The sequence below is a fragment of the Wasmannia auropunctata genome, unplaced genomic scaffold (assembly GCF_000956235.1).
Source record: "Wasmannia auropunctata unplaced genomic scaffold, wasmannia.A_1.0 LD335988.1, whole genome shotgun sequence".
In the NCBI taxonomy this organism is placed as follows: Eukaryota; Metazoa; Arthropoda; class Insecta; order Hymenoptera; family Formicidae; genus Wasmannia; species Wasmannia auropunctata.
In genome coordinates, this window is record NW_012026902.1 from 15,829 (window position 1) to 34,181 (window position 18,353).

At 33.4% G+C, this 18,353-nt stretch overlaps 2 protein-coding genes and 2 long non-coding RNA genes across 17 annotated transcripts; 2 read left to right on the forward strand and 2 right to left on the reverse strand.

Moving 5' to 3' along the window:
• Nucleotides 1-433: 433 nt before the first annotated feature.
• On the reverse strand, nt 434-3,610 carry LOC105454051 (protein RER1). 4 transcript variants are annotated; one of them, XM_011696381.1, is made up of 6 exons: nt 3,418-3,610; nt 2,356-2,439; nt 1,959-2,063; nt 1,779-1,875; nt 1,333-1,550; nt 434-938 (listed from the first exon to the last, which is right to left on the reverse strand). In XM_011696381.1, exons 2-6 carry the CDS (start codon nt 2,428-2,430, stop codon nt 846-848), a joined length of 588 nt encoding a protein of 195 aa, XP_011694683.1. In that variant the 5' UTR covers nt 2,431-2,439; nt 3,418-3,610; the 3' UTR covers nt 434-845. The 4 variants fall into 4 exon arrangements, with proteins under 4 accessions (XP_011694683.1, XP_011694681.1, XP_011694679.1 ...); XM_011696379.1 differs by having other exon boundaries at nt 2,356-2,453; nt 3,414-3,610; XM_011696377.1 differs by having other exon boundaries at nt 3,414-3,609.
• A 437-nt stretch (nt 3,611-4,047) lies between these two features.
• Nucleotides 4,048-11,005, forward strand: LOC105454055. The gene is made up of 3 exons (XR_974947.1): nt 4,048-4,345; nt 10,485-10,605; nt 10,915-11,005. It is a non-coding gene; the product is annotated as an uncharacterized LOC105454055 (long non-coding RNA).
• Nucleotides 4,399-17,666, reverse strand: LOC105454053 (soluble guanylate cyclase 88E). 11 transcript variants are annotated; one of them, XM_011696390.1, is made up of 15 exons: nt 17,372-17,666; nt 14,358-14,483; nt 13,516-13,896; nt 11,628-11,830; nt 10,967-11,180; nt 10,492-10,765; nt 10,074-10,197; nt 9,722-9,863; nt 9,337-9,463; nt 8,897-9,101; nt 7,497-7,643; nt 7,099-7,231; nt 6,091-6,318; nt 5,570-5,914; nt 4,399-5,321 (listed from the first exon to the last, which is right to left on the reverse strand). In XM_011696390.1, the coding sequence occupies exons 4-15, from the start codon at nt 11,793-11,795 to the stop codon at nt 4,882-4,884; spliced, it is 2,547 nt and encodes an 848-aa protein (XP_011694692.1). In that variant the 5' UTR covers nt 11,796-11,830; nt 13,516-13,896; nt 14,358-14,483; nt 17,372-17,666; the 3' UTR covers nt 4,399-4,881. The 11 variants fall into 11 exon arrangements, with proteins under 11 accessions (XP_011694692.1, XP_011694685.1, XP_011694691.1 ...); XM_011696383.1 differs by having other exon boundaries at nt 14,358-14,529; nt 17,255-17,666; XM_011696389.1 differs by lacking the exon at nt 17,372-17,666 and adding an exon at nt 16,922-17,208 and having other exon boundaries at nt 14,358-14,529.
• On the forward strand, nt 11,765-12,048 carry LOC105454052. Its single transcript, XR_974946.1, has 2 exons — nt 11,765-11,843; nt 11,964-12,048. It is a non-coding gene; the product is annotated as an uncharacterized LOC105454052 (long non-coding RNA).
• Nucleotides 17,667-18,353: the final 687 nt, after the last annotated feature.

An 18,353-nucleotide genomic window follows, 5' to 3' on the forward strand; every position in this document is an offset into this window, starting at 1 on the left:
ATATTAATGCGTTTTGAAACCTATAAAAAAGAAAATGTCGCAACCTTTTAGTGAGCGAGTGTACAATATAAAATTCTAAACAGCTTAAAAATACGCGTGCGGAAACAGATTTGTTTTCATTTTGTAACAGCAGTATAATTTGTATAATTTGTTATGGTTTATGCTTTCAATTTTATATTCGATATATATATGCGTACATATAACACTACATAATGCACTTTGAAGATATAATATTTGATGTAATTAATTTGATGTAATTGTTTAACAAATTAAATTTAGTCTATTTTTTTCTTTCTGTTCATCTTTTAATTCACTGCCTAATCACAAGCAGAATTAATCATCTTGAAATATCGAAAGAGAATAACGATACAAATTAAATGGAAAGCAAAAATGACATTAGATGTATTATTAAAAAATAAATGGAAAGCACCCATTAACTACGAATAAATCTTTGTCTTTATATGAACCGCTTACATTCGTCTATTACATTGACAACTACAACAACTTCGATGTGACCATATTTTTTTTCTTCATTTCTTTTAATGAAATAAGAGCTAACAATATTTTGTACAAGTTTTATGATACAAATATATTAAGATAATCCAGTGTATATACCGTACATTATATAATTTAGAGTTACAAGTCCTTGCGAGGACTCGATCTCCTTTCTTGTACAAGGCAATATCCTTTCCTTTTAATGGCGCTAAAAAAATCTTTTTCTTTTGCTATATTCCTCGCCCTGTACTGGGAAAAATTAAAATGTAAACGCTCTTACGTCCTCTCCTCGCAACCCCCCCCCCCTCCCCCAACTCTCTGTACAGACACAATATATTCTTCACTTCTATTCATTTTGACGATATTAACCGCGAAGTATCTTCATGGTTCTGATATTTTGGTTTGCCATGAGTGAAAGGTAGATACCTGTACTTGATCATATGCTGCAAGTAAAAAAAGATCGCGTTAATTAAAATTGTGAATCTAAAATTAAAAAATAAACGCTAAATTTTTAATTTGAATAGAAGAAGATTTATTGACCACACATATTTGCGCTAAACCATTCCGAACAATTTCGCAAAAAAACGTTTATTTAGAGAGAGCTAATCTAATCTAATTTAACGTTTAACTTAAAAAAGAAAATTTCCCAGATTTAGATCTAGAATTTCTAAAAAATTTTTGTTTTTTTTTATAATTTTTAATGTGCAATACTATTTTTACCTTGCCATATAAACTTTCAAGCGTAATTGTTATATAAAATAAACAATCAAAATATAAACAGAAAAATAATTAAAAATAAGTAGTATAAAAGATGTAAAAATTTGTATCGTCTATTACCTTTATTTGCCGCTTCATTGTGATACAGAATAATGTTATGAAATACATAACAAGTATCGGCCAGAATACTGGTATGTTAAAGCAATCAAATAGAGTGCATATCATGGCAACAACAGTAGATTTTGTTACTGAGTACCAGAATTTAAATTCAGGTAATCTTCTAATGAACGGCCTGAACTCTTCGTTTGACCTTGTAGGTAACTCTGGGCCTTCTCCGTCTGTAATTTTATTTTCAAGTTATCTTCTTATTTGTATCTTTTAATTATAAAAATTTAATTTAATTTTAATATACAATTTTTAGTTCAGTTTGAATCGATAATTTTTCATTGAATCAAATAACATTTTTTATTCGATCAATGTATTATTATGTAAATTTCTTTTCGTGCATAATTTGCAAAATAATTGTGCACAAAAAAGTTTAAAATGGACCTTAGTAAATCGCTTACCATCGAAATCCATAGCAGGATCAATTTTTGGAGTAAGGAATGCTATGAATAAATTGAGGTGATAAATTCCTAGTGCATACGTGACAATATACCAGCCCTGCAAACACGAAAATGTTGTTATAATATCGTGCAATATAAATGTAAATATTCAAGCTAGTTATTTAATAGAAAATACCATACTTGAGAGATAAATATACGTAGAATAAAAAGTACTAGTAGGAAAAAAGCAAATATCCATCGCGATATTACATGGGGAGTCCATAGATCTAAGTATCTTTGATAAATCTGCAATGAAAGGGAAAGAGATTTTCTTAAGTATATAATGTGCACAAGAAAGTAAGATAAAATAAAGATTGAATTGAAAATATGCAAATAAAAAGGTGAAATTAAAGGCTGCCAAAATCGACGTTAGAATCTTTATTAATATCTTATTTTGTCCATAATAATCGCTAGTAGTAGATGGCACAATACTTTAATTGAACAAGGAAAGAAAAATTAAGTAAAATAGTTATATATATATATCGCATAAAGTACTAAATCATTTATAAATTTGATTAAAAATAAGGCTAATATTAACCTGTGATATTCTTATTATCCCTTGACTGAAAACATTTTTCCTCACTGAACCACCCAAGTCTTCATCCTGCATCATTTTTTCTTACTGTAAACATAAAACTTTATTGTAACATAAATTAATATGAATTAAAGCTTTGCAAGCGGATTTACGAAAAAGCTATTTGTGGAAAACAATTTTGTCGAACATATGTACATACAAATATATACAATAGTATAAAACACATGTAAGTTAAACTGCAATATATACCTAAATAAATGAAAAATTGATTTACACATCAATTAATCGTCTGTTGTCCATGTGAACATTCAAATCTCATTTCAATAGAATTCCTCATACTTATAGAATTTTCTCTTCAATGAAAAACTATACATGTATAGCTTAAATTTTTAAAAAATTATAAATTCTTATTAGGAAAAGAGAAATTATTCGATCGTATCTTTACGTTTACATTTATTTATTACGTATATATCAAACAGCTATCAAATATATTTTTTCATAAACATTAAGCATTAGCACAGCCAATACCTCTACTCATGTTACAACATTCGGACATTAACATTATTCTGAATTGAATATTTATTAGCAATCGCAGTCTCGCGTTTCAAATCCATCGTAAAGATGAGATGAGAGGTTGAAGAATGAAAATGAGCACTGTGAGTAAGAACTCCACCCAAAGAAGAGACTCCTCTCATCATTGTGATGATACTCGTGTTAGTTAAGATACGAATTCAAGGTTGCGATCGAGCCGTCGATTCGACAAGGACGAATTCACCGGGGCACAATCTTAAATCGCTACCGCGAAAAGTCGAGAAAAGAAACTCTCGTTTTTCGTAGTGCTTATGGAAATTTTCGTAGACAAGTGTCACACAAAAGACAACAGCGATATCGCGGTCATCTCGAGTCTCGAGTGACATGGCACGGCGGGGCAGGCCGCGGGCGCCGCGGCGGCAGGCCATGACATGATACATTAACCTGACCTAACCTCCTGCCGATTTACGCTATGATGAAATATCGGACTCGACCTCGCGCGAGAATACGCATTGCGCGCGATTATTTACCTACGATACTTTTTTGCGCCGTCTTTTCCACCGCACGCCGCACCAATCTTGCGCCGAATATATTCTTCAAAAATATATATATAACACGTCACAACATTAATGGCATACCATTAGACGTTCCGTAGAATGATGCAGAATTGGCGAATTGGCGATTGGCGAAGAAGAAATTTACGAGGAACGACGAAACGAAGCGAAGCGGACGAAGAAGGCGCCACGATCGCGACCAACCATGAACTATGACCGTAGCGTGGAGTCTCTCTAGTCACTAGAGGGATCTATATGACCGGCGACCGTCCAGCCCGGCCCCCGCTCGACTCGCTTCACTTTTACATTTATTAAATTATAAAATATATATAGTTAATACTTAAATAGACTGCGCGCTTCCATTGAAACTGTTGAAAATGTGAAAGCAACATTAGAATGAGAGAGGGCAATACTGGCAATAGGTATACTGCTTTCCTTGTTCAATTCTGCAGCAATTATATATTCTATACGCATAGCTTACTCTCTTATCTGCCTAGGATTTTATCGGCAGTATCAGAAAATGTAGCTACGTAGTTCTCATTTCTCAACAATAGACGGCGCTAGTGTACAGGGGAGTTTGCCGCGTCGCCCGCGCCGGTCCCACGAAACGCCGGGACTCAGCAGGATTCAATGGATATCAGGATGTTGTGTGGGCTGTTTTCGTGTTTTTGATTTTCTCTGGTTCAGTGCTCAACGCCAAATGTATATATATATATATATACGAATTAGTTAAAGATAATTGCATAATGCATAATCGTAAACAATTAAAATTATGTTAATAATCCAAGTTCGCTACATCGATCATGTCGAGATAGGTTTTGTAACCTCAATAATGATAAACTTAAATTCTACGATACAGTTATTCGTTTTCGTTTCGTGGAAAAACGCGAATGAGCCAAAATTCGGAGGTAAGGACCATCTTCTTATTAACATTTTATACCTATAAATACAAATATTTTAATTTAAAGCTTTAAACCCATTTTATTTTTGCGATATGTACAATTACTATAAATGTACACGAATACACTAATTGGTCGTGCTATCACGTAATATTTATAGTTTTCTTATCAAGTAATAAACAAAAAAGTGGGTCTCTTAATTTTTAATTTCGATTAATTTTTTCAAAATTTATCCCAGAATATTATACGCGATATAACTGTCATATGGAATAGAAATCACCCAAAATAATTTTCGGTATCTTTTTAATCTTGTAAGATTATTTTAAGAGCAAAAATTGAATTTTTTCAACTATAAAATAGAATTAATATTTTTTCCTTTTAACGTATGAATTAATATAGAATCAAGAGAATACGAGAAAATAAGAGAAAGCTAAGAGATATAGAAATCGAAGAGCTGATATAGAATTATATGCTTTAGCATCAAAAAATCTAAAATATAACTTGGCAACATTTCTCATTGCAACAATCTTGGCAATTTCTGCGAATTAAACGATAGTACAGCTATTCCCTTGATGACGTATCTTGCTGCTCTTTGAGATGGTAAATCCCGGACAGCACTGGTCTTGTTGCATCAACAATTGAGAATTGCTGAGATCGCTACTAATTGCAGCTGCGCACTCGCTATCGTTGCCTGCTGCAGCTGTTGCATCCTGCAGATTATTCTTATAATCCTTTTGCGTCTGTAACGCGAGATCCAACGACAAATTCGATTCGTCTTCCGACGAACTCTGTGAAGACGAGGATAAAGTGGCATTGATCTTTACTTCCGGTTTCGTGCGCACACTCGCTGATTGATTTTTTACGCGTGGCGACAAATTGTGTTCCCGGTGCTGCCGGAAGTGCTCCTCCGTATCGTTCAGAAGAGAACTGAACATGTCTGACGCGCTTTTCACGCCTACCGCACCCATAGAATTCGACCGACATTCTGCAATCACGCGAAAAGGAAATTTGTTTCTTAAATTTTATTAAGTATAATCCTTAATTTCTTTATGAGAAATAGAGAGTTACTTCCTCGCTAGCTTTCGCTATTCGCTATATATAATTTGCCAAGCAATTAAATGATACACGACACGCGTACGTACGTACGTACGTACGTACGTCACACTGTTTCATATATAAGTATATATGTAGATTGAAAAAAAAAGAAAATATGTATATAAATTTAAATCTCACCTCGTACTTCCACACTCTTCGTTGGTGAATTCGCGACCGATCGTCGCGCGACATCTTGAAAAGTGATGGGAGAATATATCCTTCTCTCCTCGGAGAAAAAGCCCGAAGATCCCGGTGGTGTTGGAGACGACAACTTCGACGAGCCTCTACGTCTCGCGAGCGCGTCTTCCGAGGTCGCAGGTTTGTCAAACATACCTGAGCTTATCAGACCTATCGCTCCCACTGAGGAAACTTTTTTCTCGAAGCTCCTTATAGTATGCCATTGATGAGGCTCTTGTATAGTGATTCCCTGGGTCGTGACAGAACGACGTTCTCGCTTTTCCAACCAATAGGTCTTCATCGTACCTGATGGTACAATAGAAATGCAATACAATAAAATTATCTCCAATACGCCAATCGTCTCGTACAATAAAGCCTTAAAATTAAATATTAATGATGAGAAAGATCAGCTAGAATCGAATATCTCGATTGGATCCTCGCTGTAAAAATAGTTTAGTAAAATTCAAGGTGATCTTAATTACCCTTCCCCTTGATCTCGATTTCTTCACGTTCTTTAACCTTGTACGAGGGCGATAATAATTCCTGGGTAGATTGAGATATATGTATCTGCATGGCTTGGCTTGTCGCTTCCATACGGGCTGCTGTATTGACGGAGTCGCCGAAGAGACAGTATCGTGGCATCTTTAATCCAACGATACCAGCTACCACCGCACCACTATGAATGCCAACACGTATCTGGAGATGGTTGCCTGTAGAAATTCAATTTTCTTTAGTGCAATCTTAATTCTATATTGCGCTTTATACAGTGAAATACAGTAAAATACATTACACTGGAGAAGTAAGTCCCTGAAATGAGTTAATAAAGAATGAATAAAAGATATAACAGAATTTTTTCTTTCTAGACAGAACCTACAATAAATTTAATATTTAAAGATGAATGAATTAGAATTTAAAAAGATATATTCTCTATATCAAGAATAATTTTGGATATTTCACTTTATTTCTTTAACAAAGGATATATGTCAAGATATATATATGCTAAGAGATAAAATCATCCCTCATGTGTCAAGCGATTTTTAATTTTTTTCGTTACATCTCCAAAAACTATCCAAGATATGAAAAAATGTTTTATACAAAAGTTTTACAATAAAATTGCCTCTATTCATTCACGTCAATAATATTTTTGAAAAATAATTATATAAAAAATTTTTGAAAATTTTTACAAATTATTTTTTAAATATATTAGTGATGTAGATAAATCGAGGTAATTGTAAAACTTTTGTATAAAACATTCTTTGATCAATAATTTAATTTATGTCTCAAAGCCTGAAAAGATTATGGACTCGTGTTGAGAGTTTGCAAAATTATTTAAATATTTGGCAAACGTAATGAACTGGAAAATGCTTTGAGAAAATTAAGGAAAAAGCCGAAAATATGTACGAAGAGAGAAAGAGAGAGAGAGAGAGAGAGAGAGAGAGAGTGAGTGAGTAAGAAAAAACTGATAATTTCTTTTTATAATACATATAAACCTGTTGAACGATCCTTGAGATCGGTTATTGCTTCGACCATATCAAGCGCCATATCACATACACGATCTGCATGGTCGTTTTCTTTTACTGGCGCACCAGAGACTACCATGTAAGCGTCACCGATAGTTTCGACCTTAAATAAAAAAAGACAGCATGATTATTGACTATAAAAATATTGTTTAACGCGTAAAAATAGATTAAAATAATCGTGCAATTATTTTAACCGATTTTTTATCAAAACTTGACCAAAACTAAAATTAAATTAAATGATATTTGTTGCTGGATTAATAAATAACGCAAATTATGAGAATCAGATCCGCGCGTTATTCACGTAAATTTAAACGAAATTTCCCGAAAAATAACAATTGCGATATTCTTTTCTAGTATCTAAGGTATACCTTGTAAACTCGATTTCTCTCGGTCAAAGTATCAAACAATGAGTACATAGCGTTTAACATTGACACAACTTCCATTGGTGAGATTCTACTGCAGATCTCGGTAAAAGTCACTACGTCTGAGAATAAGATTGATACACTATCGAACATCTGCAAGCAGATAAAATGACATTGTTTCAGAATAATTTCATCGTCAAAATACGTATACTTATTAACATAATAGAAAAAAAGAAACAATTTCTCTATAAACTTTAATAACACTATTTTGCATAATTTTGCATTTGAAAATAAATAGTATGGTTGTATGATTGCATGGTTAATTTTATGATCGTTATATTAAATATTAGACATTACATTAAAATATACTCGCGACACCAAAATTGAAGCATCACCTATTCTGACTCCCCAAAATAGGTAAATTTCAAGAGAATGTAACACAAAAATGAAAACGTATAATAAAATGTTCCAAAAAGCATTTTACAGCTTAAAATCTCTAATACTTTTGAGATTGACAATTTATTAAACGTTTTACTGATTTTTTTACAAAGCTATACGGATGCAAATGGAGACGTATCAAATCTCCAAATTTTTTATGATCTTTACAAAATTCCATGAATTCAACTGCGTGAATTAAAAATCGCACATAAGTGCAGTTTATATATAGTATCGAAAGCGTGAATCTTTACCTTTAATTTGCGCATTTGAAGAACGTTGTGAGATTTTTTTCACCGAGTTATTCAACACAAGCAAAAAAGACCATTTTTGCTTCAGTGAAATAACTTCAGTTGAATAACTTGGTGAAAAAAAATCGCATAACGCTCATCAAGTGCGCAAATTAAAAATAAAGATTCACGGATTTTTCGGATGTTGTAAACAGCATTTGTGTACGATGTTTTTATGTAGTTAAATTCATGGAACTTTGGAAAGTTTGTAAAAAATTTTGAGACTTGACTTGCATTTCCATTCGCTTCCGTATAGCTTTATAAAAAATCATAAATCCTTTAATAAATTACTAATCTCCAAAGTAAGGATTTTAAGCTGTAAAATGCTTTTTGGGACATTTTATTACAAACATTTTTTACAAAGTTATACTTTTTTGAAATTTGCCTTTTTATGGGGATCAGAATAGGTGATGCTTTAATTTTAATATCGAGTGTATGAGAGTATTAATCTATTATCTCATAGAATGTAAATAAAAAATATAATTTAGAAGTATAGAATTATTATTTTATTTTATTTTATATTGGACCATACGTCACTTCTGTGCGATACGGATTAAGATTTTTCAGAAAATCTTTTAAAGAATATTTCATCTTGCCAACAGCATTTAATAATCTATGACATATCTAAGCGAATGAAAGGATAAAAATCTGAATTTTACCCTTCATCCTTATTAATCATACCTCGCAAGTATCAATTGGACTTTCACCATTCCTCAAACGGTCCGCGACCTGTTTGGGAATCATTTGATATAACAACTCATCCGTACGCTTCATTTCTTCGTCTAATTTCCTCATAGATTCCTCCAATTTTTTACTCTTAAGCTGTTCTTGATCTAATGCCAATTTTAATTCCACGGACTGTTGAGTCCCAGCGAGCATGAGGTCCCTGTGAAGTCATTAGGTCGACAGTTAGATCGATCACTTGACACAGAGCTTAACTCTGTAGTCAATCACCAAAAATGTGAAAACTACTATAATTTTTCCAAGTTTAGTTTTCAAAATATTACACAATAGCATTTTCTCCTACTCTTAACAATGAGATAACGTTACTCCCGCGGATCACGATAACGGATAATAATATTTTTCTTCTTGAAACCGCCTCGAATGAATAATTCTTTTACCGACTAAAATCGTGCATCGAAAGATCATTTATATAAAGGCCTGTTGCTATTAAAGCGTTCAAATCAGGCATGACCGGTGTCCCGAGATACATCATCATTTTCCAGTTGTCCATGTATATCATTTGACCTGAAAAAAAAATGCAATTTCACCACGATATATTGTCATCTCTTAAATCTTTTGCGTGTCGTAATCCCATATTTTCTTTTTTAATGTATATATATATATATATATATATATATATATATGTATGTATATATACATACACTAGTATATATCGACTGATTTATTATAGTGTATACAAAAAATGTTTCATAATAGCTAATATTTTTTATCATAATCAACAAATAATAAGCTTCTAAAGTTAATAAATAAATATAAACGTACCCTTTAATCGTAACGTCTTATCTTCTACTGTTTCAAGCTCGTCACTCAAGAGAGTTTCGTTTCTGTGTCGATCATTCAATCGTTCCGTAAGCACTGGCTCAACAGTAACCAGCTCGAAAATGTTGTTTGTTCTGTTCAATATCTAAATCAAATAAAATTAATTAGTTAAAAACGATTCGAAATCATACTAGCAACCTAAATTTGGGAAATTTTTGGAGTTTGTTCAAAGAAATTTATATGTACATTAATCAAGTACTTTGGAAAGATGGACTAAACTGTCATTATTTATTTAATGAACTTTTTGAATTTTCTTGTCTCTTTCTATGCTTTTTCTTATATTTATTAAATTTACCGATTGAAATTTAAACGCAATAAGTGGTCGAACCAAATCGAAGAAGTACGTAATCTTCTTGCCAACCAGATCTGGCAATATGACCATTAGTGAATTGCCGATGCTCCTAACAACCATATCTGATCTGAAATGTAAACATTCAGTAACTAAATAAATTTATTCGAAAATCGAGGTGCATATAACACACAAGCGCGCGTACAAACACATACACATACACACAGTTTTTTACATTAAAAACGGAATTGTTTTAACGATTTCACGCATAGCTTATTCCTTATTTGAATTCAATTATTAATTATAGTAATTCAATTATTGAATTAAACCAGAACCACAACTACATAAAATTTAGAATTTGATTCTTAAAATAGATATTTTAGATGTCTTAATAACATTTTTATACAATCATTTTAGCACGCACCCGAAAACGATGCAGAAAGGAAATATCTCAAAGAGCACACACGCCCCGATCGGCAGATGTTTCTCCTCACGGGTCATCGCGAGCGATGCTAGCGTGAAGGCGCGATTGTCGAAGGTAAGTTGAAAAGTCACGTGTACAGTGTCGAAAAGCACTTCCTCGCGTACCAACTCGATCTGAAGCTCCTTGTGATAAAAATGCCGAGCAACTTCTCTTATTTGACCCATCGTGTAGTAGACGAAGCCTCGGCGTTTGCTTCGGTAGTGAAGAGTCAACCCTGCACATTCGTCAATTTCTACATTCCTTGATTCTAAAATATTACGTAGCGCCATAGGGGGCTAAGAGATCCTTTTTTTTGTTTAATTTTAAATCTTACTTATAATGCGTGAATTACACGTGAATTGATGAGTATAATAATAATTCAAGGTTTGACGCGAAAGAATATATAACTTTTTCGAGATGCGGACGGCTAATTCACCTTGACGAGTCTCATTTTCGCAAATAAACGAAGGTGCTCGCATTCTCGGATAAGAAAACTTGAGGTACTCGTGGAGATTGTCTAGACCATTGAGAAAATCTCTCACATGCCGTCCGAGCACCGAGAGTACGCGATCGTAACCGTACTGTCCGACGAATCCCACAAAGTGCACACCCATTTGATCGAAAAACTCCTTTTCCGTTACGCCGAGTACCTGAAAAGTAGATATACTTGAATTTTTTTACAATTGCTCCGGAGATGAAAGTTATCTGCCTTTACCAAAATGATTGAAATGAAATTTACAATGTGTGTGTGTGTCTGTGTGCGTGTGTGTGTGTGTGTGTGTGGTGTGGTGTGGTGTGTGTGTGTGTGTGTGTGTGTGTGTGTTGTATATTCTTTATACTTATCTATTAAGCGTTCTGTCTTTATTTCAATATTATATATGTATGTCAAACACAATATTAATATACAAGTTAAATTTGGATTGGATTTATAACAACGAAATAATAATAAAAACTAAATATTTTCTGACTGAGATCATATTTCATTTGGCCATTATCAAAAAGCTTAACAACACTTCTATTCTAGTCTTAATACTCTCAAATCCTAGAGTCTATTTGAATAAGTATACATGTGAGAAAAATGGTGAAGAAGATAATACCTGAATTGCTTTTTTCGCTAATCTCGGTATCAGGTTTTCCGGATAGACCTGATGAACGCTAAAGCTCGGCTGATCCACGGACGCCTGCCTACGGATCTCCTCCCATCTGTCTTCGCCGTAAACTTGCCTTATATATTCGGCTAGATTCTCCAAGATTAGACCGTACATATTTCTTTAGGCAAGAAGGAATTATCCTGCCTAATCTACTGAAAACACGTAATTTTTTATATATTATCTGCTGCATAAGAACTCAGTCTACATAGTATTTAAAGTATATCTGTTAAATTTCTATTGGCACTTTTCGTCAACGTAATAATTTTTTTTTCAAATATGCAGATATGATTTACCCTCTCCAAAAGTAACTTGGTAAAAATCTAGTCCTTCATAAAATGTGCATCTAATAAATATCTAAAAATTTTCACATTTTCGTGATTTCGAACATGCACTGCACGTACATATTAATTTTTGTGCAGTATTTCACAAATTTTTGTTCACCATGATCACTGACCTCGCTCACTAAAAGGATGAGGCCCATGTGTAGTATGGGATCGATCTCTTGAATTCAAATCAACTTGTTATATGGATATGAGCTCGATTATTATTAGATCGTTCATAATTTCACTCACGTATGCCGGCTCATCGATGACCCTGCGCCGCTGATTTATTTAAGACGTTTCAATAATATCAATAAGTTTGGGCTTTGACTAATACTCGCGTGCCGAAAACACATTCTCACCAAGTATTCAAACAATTTCGATAATTATAATGACCCTAACTTTTTACGATAACAAAACAATCCATAAAGATATAGCAAAGTCATAGAAATTGTGGTAAATTTAATTTTCGAGTTATGAATATTATCACGTTTAAAAATAAGAGAGAGGGGGAGATAAAATCCTTTCCAATAGCTCAAGATAAAAATAACATGATCAAATAATTTACAAAGAACAAACGTGTCATAGCTTCTTTTCAACAATCTGATGATATCATACTGAAGAAAGACGACCAACACTATTTCTTCATCTCGCTTCATTCATTTTAAATATATACATGTCGAATCTTTCAACCGTATACTTGAATATTTTAACGATAAAGTCAGATAAAGGAAGTTATCAAACGGAAAAGTCAAAAATTTATATCTTATTTCGACATATGTGATGTAAAATATATATAAATGTTTCATAAATAAAATTATATTATATATGTACGTTCACTTATTGATGGTACATTGTCTTTTTATACATGCACATATTTAAAGCATTCCCCAAATTTGGGAATCGTGCAAATCAAATTTTAACTTATTTCATTGATATTATATGGGAGGATAGGTTTGATATGCATCAGGCATCTGCGCTTCTATTTATATGAGGCACTTTCGCAAGAGCGTAAAGTCACTAGAAAAATATCCTGAAATATACACTCGCGCATTCGATCACATCTTATATATATATATATATATATATATATAGGTATCAAAAGAGAGTAGTTTTTAGAGAGTAAGTTTTTAAATATATATTATATATATCGACACTGACCTCAAGAATACTTCTCAGCACCAGATCAATAAATATTACAATGCGAGAATGAAAAGCTTACTAGCAACCTGTCGTGACAAATTTCATCTTTTATACGCGAATAGCAATTAAATTAATTTCATTTCGTAAAAATAATTTTGTTGAATAGTTTCTGTGTACGCGTGCACATATGTAATATATATATATATATATATATATATTATCGCGTTCAGTTGTACTTTTTCTATCATCTATTCCATCGTGCTATTATTATACATATCTACCTAATTATCCAGTATCACGATTCACGTATAACCACTTTGTTTCGATCAACACGCAGATATTTAGAATAATATAATTACGTTATTACTTGCCTCAATAACACCCTCTTGCAAACTCCTCGGACGTCCTTTATCGCAGCGGAAGCTGCAAACCGCGGAACTTTGGAAAGATGCAGCGACGAGCGAAGGAAGAGCCAAAAGGATCACAAGTCACCGCAGTGATAGGTAGCATGCGTTTTGACTTTTTTACGAAACGCGGAATCGTACGTTTCGCGGCACAGTGTCGTGTACGGAATAATTAGATGGATTCGATAGACTCTCCCGCCGCCACTTTCCGCAACTTTTCAATCTCGTATTTCTCCCCACTTATTCCTGCTTTCCTCTTCCACCGTTCCATTTTCTTTCCTCAATCTATTTAGGCTCTGTATAGATGATCTCTTTCCGTCCTCCGTTTCCACCCTCTCTTCCTTACACCTGCAATCAGGGTCGGATTTCTAACCACATCTGTTAGATCTATTTGAAATTTTGGGAGTTTTTGAGGCGTAAATAAAAGAAAAGCAAACGGGAACGGAATCTTTAAGAAAAAATCGAATATACAAGTATGTTTGAGAATTTAACTTATCGTTGTAAATTTCGTGCAGATTAAAGTGAACAGAAAAATAGGAAAATTGATTTAACTCGTACAAGAGCCTTCTGTTAGAACATTTCAAATAATATTCGATTTTCGATATAATAATATTTCTATCCATTATTTCAGTTCTTATCCTTTAATAGATTTTTCTTCCATAAAAGAGAGAAACGATACTTATAGGGAAAAAAATGTCGCACGCGGCGAATTGGAGAGAGTTGGAGCTAGCTAGCTAGCTAGCTGTCGTCGTCTATCGTCACGTCGGAAATTGATATATGCTCGCGGCTACAGACTACAGACTATTTACTCGATTGAAAAATGTCGAGGATTCACGTTCCAGGAGGATCCGTTCCTGTCCGCAATCCACTTGGTCTTCTCTCGCAGCTGTTAGCTAATAAGGGACCCTCTTAAAAGCTCCCTGCTTTGCGTGCGACTTGATTATGAAATTGTCTCGTTGTTATAATTGTCCCACTGGTTAGCTATTATGGTTAATTAGATTGAGTCGCCGCGCCGCACCGCACCGAGACGATGCTTCTACGTTTAATGAATTTAATCAACAACAATCGCAAATCGATATTGCGAATGTTATTGAATTTGACATATGTCGAAATTAATGTTAATGGATTTGTATAGAGATCCCACGATACAGCAAATATTTAACAAAATATTTATTATATATATATATATATATATATATATATATAAACATATACATGAGTCATAAATTTTATATAAATCACATGTTGTATAGGTCTCTATATAAATCAACCAACATGATTAATCATATTTTCCTAATTTCTAAAGCCGCGGTTTAAAAGTAGTCCTTTAAACTATAAAGATTGAGAGCGCGGTGATATCCGCGAATCTCAGACCTCAAAAGTTTGAAATTAATAAAATAGAGAGAAACTCTGTTTTATATTTTCTTTTCCACGATCTAAAATCCATTTGAAGTATTTTCTAATCGGCAACGTAGCAAATTTCAAGCGAGCGCAAATGTTTCGATCAACTATATCGCCGAAGGCGAGGCAAAGACGAATAATCACGCAAAATCGTTGTAATTCGACAATCGAAATTTTAATCGCTCTGTCTCCGCGTAAAGATGATTCAAAACGATTTCCGCGATATTGTCGTTGTTTTCATCAGTCTTTTTTTTTCCCCCAAAACACGCAGTCGAGCGCGCTTGATCATTGGCGCGAATCAGCGCGAACTGTACGTTATCTATACCGGAGATTACCGTGCTTCACAAATAGCGAATTAAGACTTCACAGTATGCCGACACATAAGTGTCACACGACATCGTCAATCGCGATCACGACGCGACGACGGCTGAATCGCACGATAGACTCACGCAAAACCCATCACCCAATACACGCGGAAGCACTCGCGCACTCGCTCGCGGAATGAATATTACTGCGTGCGTGCGTGCGTGCGTGTGTGTGTGTGTGTGTGTGCGTGCGTGCGTGCGGGCGTGCGTGCGTGCGTGCGTGTGAGATGAGAAACGAAATGTCGTCGTAAACGCGACAGGATCAATCTGCGAGCGCGACAGAGAGTATGCGCGCGCGGCCTTTCTCCCTCTGGTACCTTATCTACGTGAGGCAAAAAGGAGCTCTCAGGAATATGCGATATCCTTCTAGTTTTTACAAGATTCCATCGGATCTTTTCATAATTTTTTGACCAATCATAAATATTCCGATAAATGTCCCGCGCGCCTTACATGTTCGCTCGTGTTAACGTTAGAAATAAATCCTCGTTCTTTTATATTTTTCATGTATCTATAAGACGATATGATTAGCCAACCGAATTAAATTTAACTTGCGAATAAACGATAGCAAATATAATTACAATTACTCGTAATCGTATATGTATAATATATTATTTAGTCTCGAATAATAATTATTTAATTGAACGATTAAACGTCTTAAACATTGGATAGAACGAAAAAAGTGTTATTGCTCTTCTGTTGGACAAGCTTAGTAACGTAATAACGTAATAAGGAATGTTGGAATATATATAAAGTTTTATATGGTTTAACTTTTATCGCATATTTTCTCAAATACGATTGATCAATTTCATCCAACAGCAGAACGCAAACAAATATGTCTGGCGAATAATGTACAAATAATGATTTTGAATACGCTAAATTAATATAATATATCGCCAAAATGTATCTACGCGGAATGATAATCGTTGCTCGCAATTATAAAGAATTTAAAATAAATTCCTAAATTGAGTTTATTATTCTTTTTAACTTCTAAGAAACTTTCGAATCTATATGAAGGTGTACGAGCATTCACTTATCATTATTATTATCGTAAACTCATTACGATTCATATTACACTTCACTTTATAATAATTTTTCGTAAAAACGACGTCAAAAGAATATGAATATTATTTGCTATAACAAGTGATAAAAAATATTTCGTTTGGAGATTCTTTTCTACGATAGATACGTAGACGATTTCATGTATGTAAAACGGAACATAGAGGTATTCGTGTAATCGATATATTTCTCAGGGAAGTAGATAAAAAATGTGTGCGTGCGCGCCCGTTAAATATCCATCGTACTGCAGGCTACAAGCAAATAATAGAAATGATGATTTCCTAGTTAGATATCAATGAAATCACTTGTTACAATTTTCCCATTAAAACGAACGCGTCAAGGTACTATCTTGTCGCGTAAACAGTTTAATTTCTGTCAAAAAGTTATTAAACGATGAGCTGCGGAAAGTTAATAAAAAAAAACTTAATTTTTTAACTCGGTAAATATCTATTGTTAAATTCATTGCAGAAATTAAGTTGTTTTCATAGAATGCATAATTCACTCTGATAACTTAATTAGTCTTTCAATTAAATGTTCGTTACAATACTTACTCTGCGCATAACGTTATACAATTTCCATTTTATCCAAAAAAACAAAATAGAATTATGATTTTCTCGATCTCTTATAAAAGGGCAATTTCACACAAAACAGATTTTACAAAATTGCTTTTTTTAATATATCAATAATGGCGCATTTTCGCGTTAAGGATAAACACTTTGCGTTGCACTTTCTATAATCTACGTTTTGGCATTCAAACTTTATTCAATGTGACTATATTTATTCTAATATTTTTATTATTTTACTTTACTACATACTTATGGTTTTATAAAATTTACATCTAATCTTATTTAATTTTTAGTGCATTTTCTCTTCACATTTTTTACCATTTTTTTTCACCTTTTCTACGTATATTATTTTCACTAATTTTCGTACTTAATATACAGTTTAGATTTGAAACCAATAATTTTTCCATCATTACGCAAATACTTTAATACACGTACGTTAAAATTTTTTTTCTATATATCGCAATAATTTTACTCTCTAATTGTTTAAACGCGCGCGCGGCAGTTAATTATATCTTTGTATGGAACAAATGCACTTGCATGATATATTAATTTTCACGATATTAGTTTCTTTCGGTAATTAATTTCATAGATATGGAATAAATATGTAACGATATAGTAATCGAAAAGAAAGGTAGACGAGCGAGATTAAACGAGATAGTCGCCTCTGTCGCGATCATTCGCGATCATTCGCAATAATTCGTGGCGATCCGCGATCAAGCGACGACGTTATTATACTGGCCGTCGCTATCTATCGTATTATCGAAAGTGGCATTTCCTGCTATTCGACGTCAAGCTTGACGTTACGCGCGTCAATGGGATAATAAATTGTTATCCCCATCGGTTACTAATGAGTCGTATATTAAAATTGTCAATCGTCATCACGATTAAGTTTCTTACCTAAACTAAAATTATCCGTGACTCTTATTATTAATTTCTATACTACTGGCTTATTTATTTCTTATAATAATTAATATAATATTATTACATTATATAAATAAATATAAAATATATATATATATATATATATATATGTACATATATACATATTGTATACATATATGTTTGTAATATAATTTTAATTCTTTATTTATCTTACTATAACCGTAATTTAAAAAACATGTCTATATATATCCATTTACACGCATGTATACGCGCGCACGCGCATATATTTAAATACAGATTTATTTTTAAATGCACAGTTTTTCAAGAATGAAGCCGCGCAGCACTCTCAGCAGTCTCGAAAAATGGATGTAGCATAGACACGAACCACAGATTGTATACCCGCGGTGTAAGAAAAGTGGATATTGCTATGTAGTTTACATCCACTTGTAGTACAGGGAGTGTCGGTGCGCGAGAACATTTTGCGGCCTTTACCGACCGCGGGGATACAATTTGCGGTGCATGTCCATGCTAAATC

Bases quoted from the DNA above. Each gene is read 5' to 3' on its own strand.
- LOC105454051 (XM_011696381.1), bottom strand. From the start codon at position 2,430: ATGATGCAGGATGAAGACTTGGGTGGTTCAGTGAGGAAAAATGTTTTC. The intron at 2,064-2,355 runs GTTAATATTAGC...CTTTCATTGCAG, and splicing joins GGATAATAAGAATATCACAG to ATTTATCAAAGATACTTAGA. The intron at 1,551-1,778 runs GTAAGCGATTTA...ATAAAATTACAG, and splicing joins TCCTGCTATGGATTTCGATG to ACGGAGAAGGCCCAGAGTTA.
- LOC105454053 (XM_011696390.1), bottom strand. From the start codon at position 11,795: ATGTACGGTCTAATCTTGGAGAATCTAGCCGAATATATAAGGCAAGTT. The intron at 11,181-11,627 runs GTATTATCTTCT...TCTACTTTTCAG, and splicing joins TAGCGAAAAAAGCAATTCAG to GTACTCGGCGTAACGGAAAA. The intron at 9,864-10,073 runs GTAAATTTAATA...TATTTGATTTAG, and splicing joins TTGCGTTTAAATTTCAATCG to ATATTGAACAGAACAAACAA.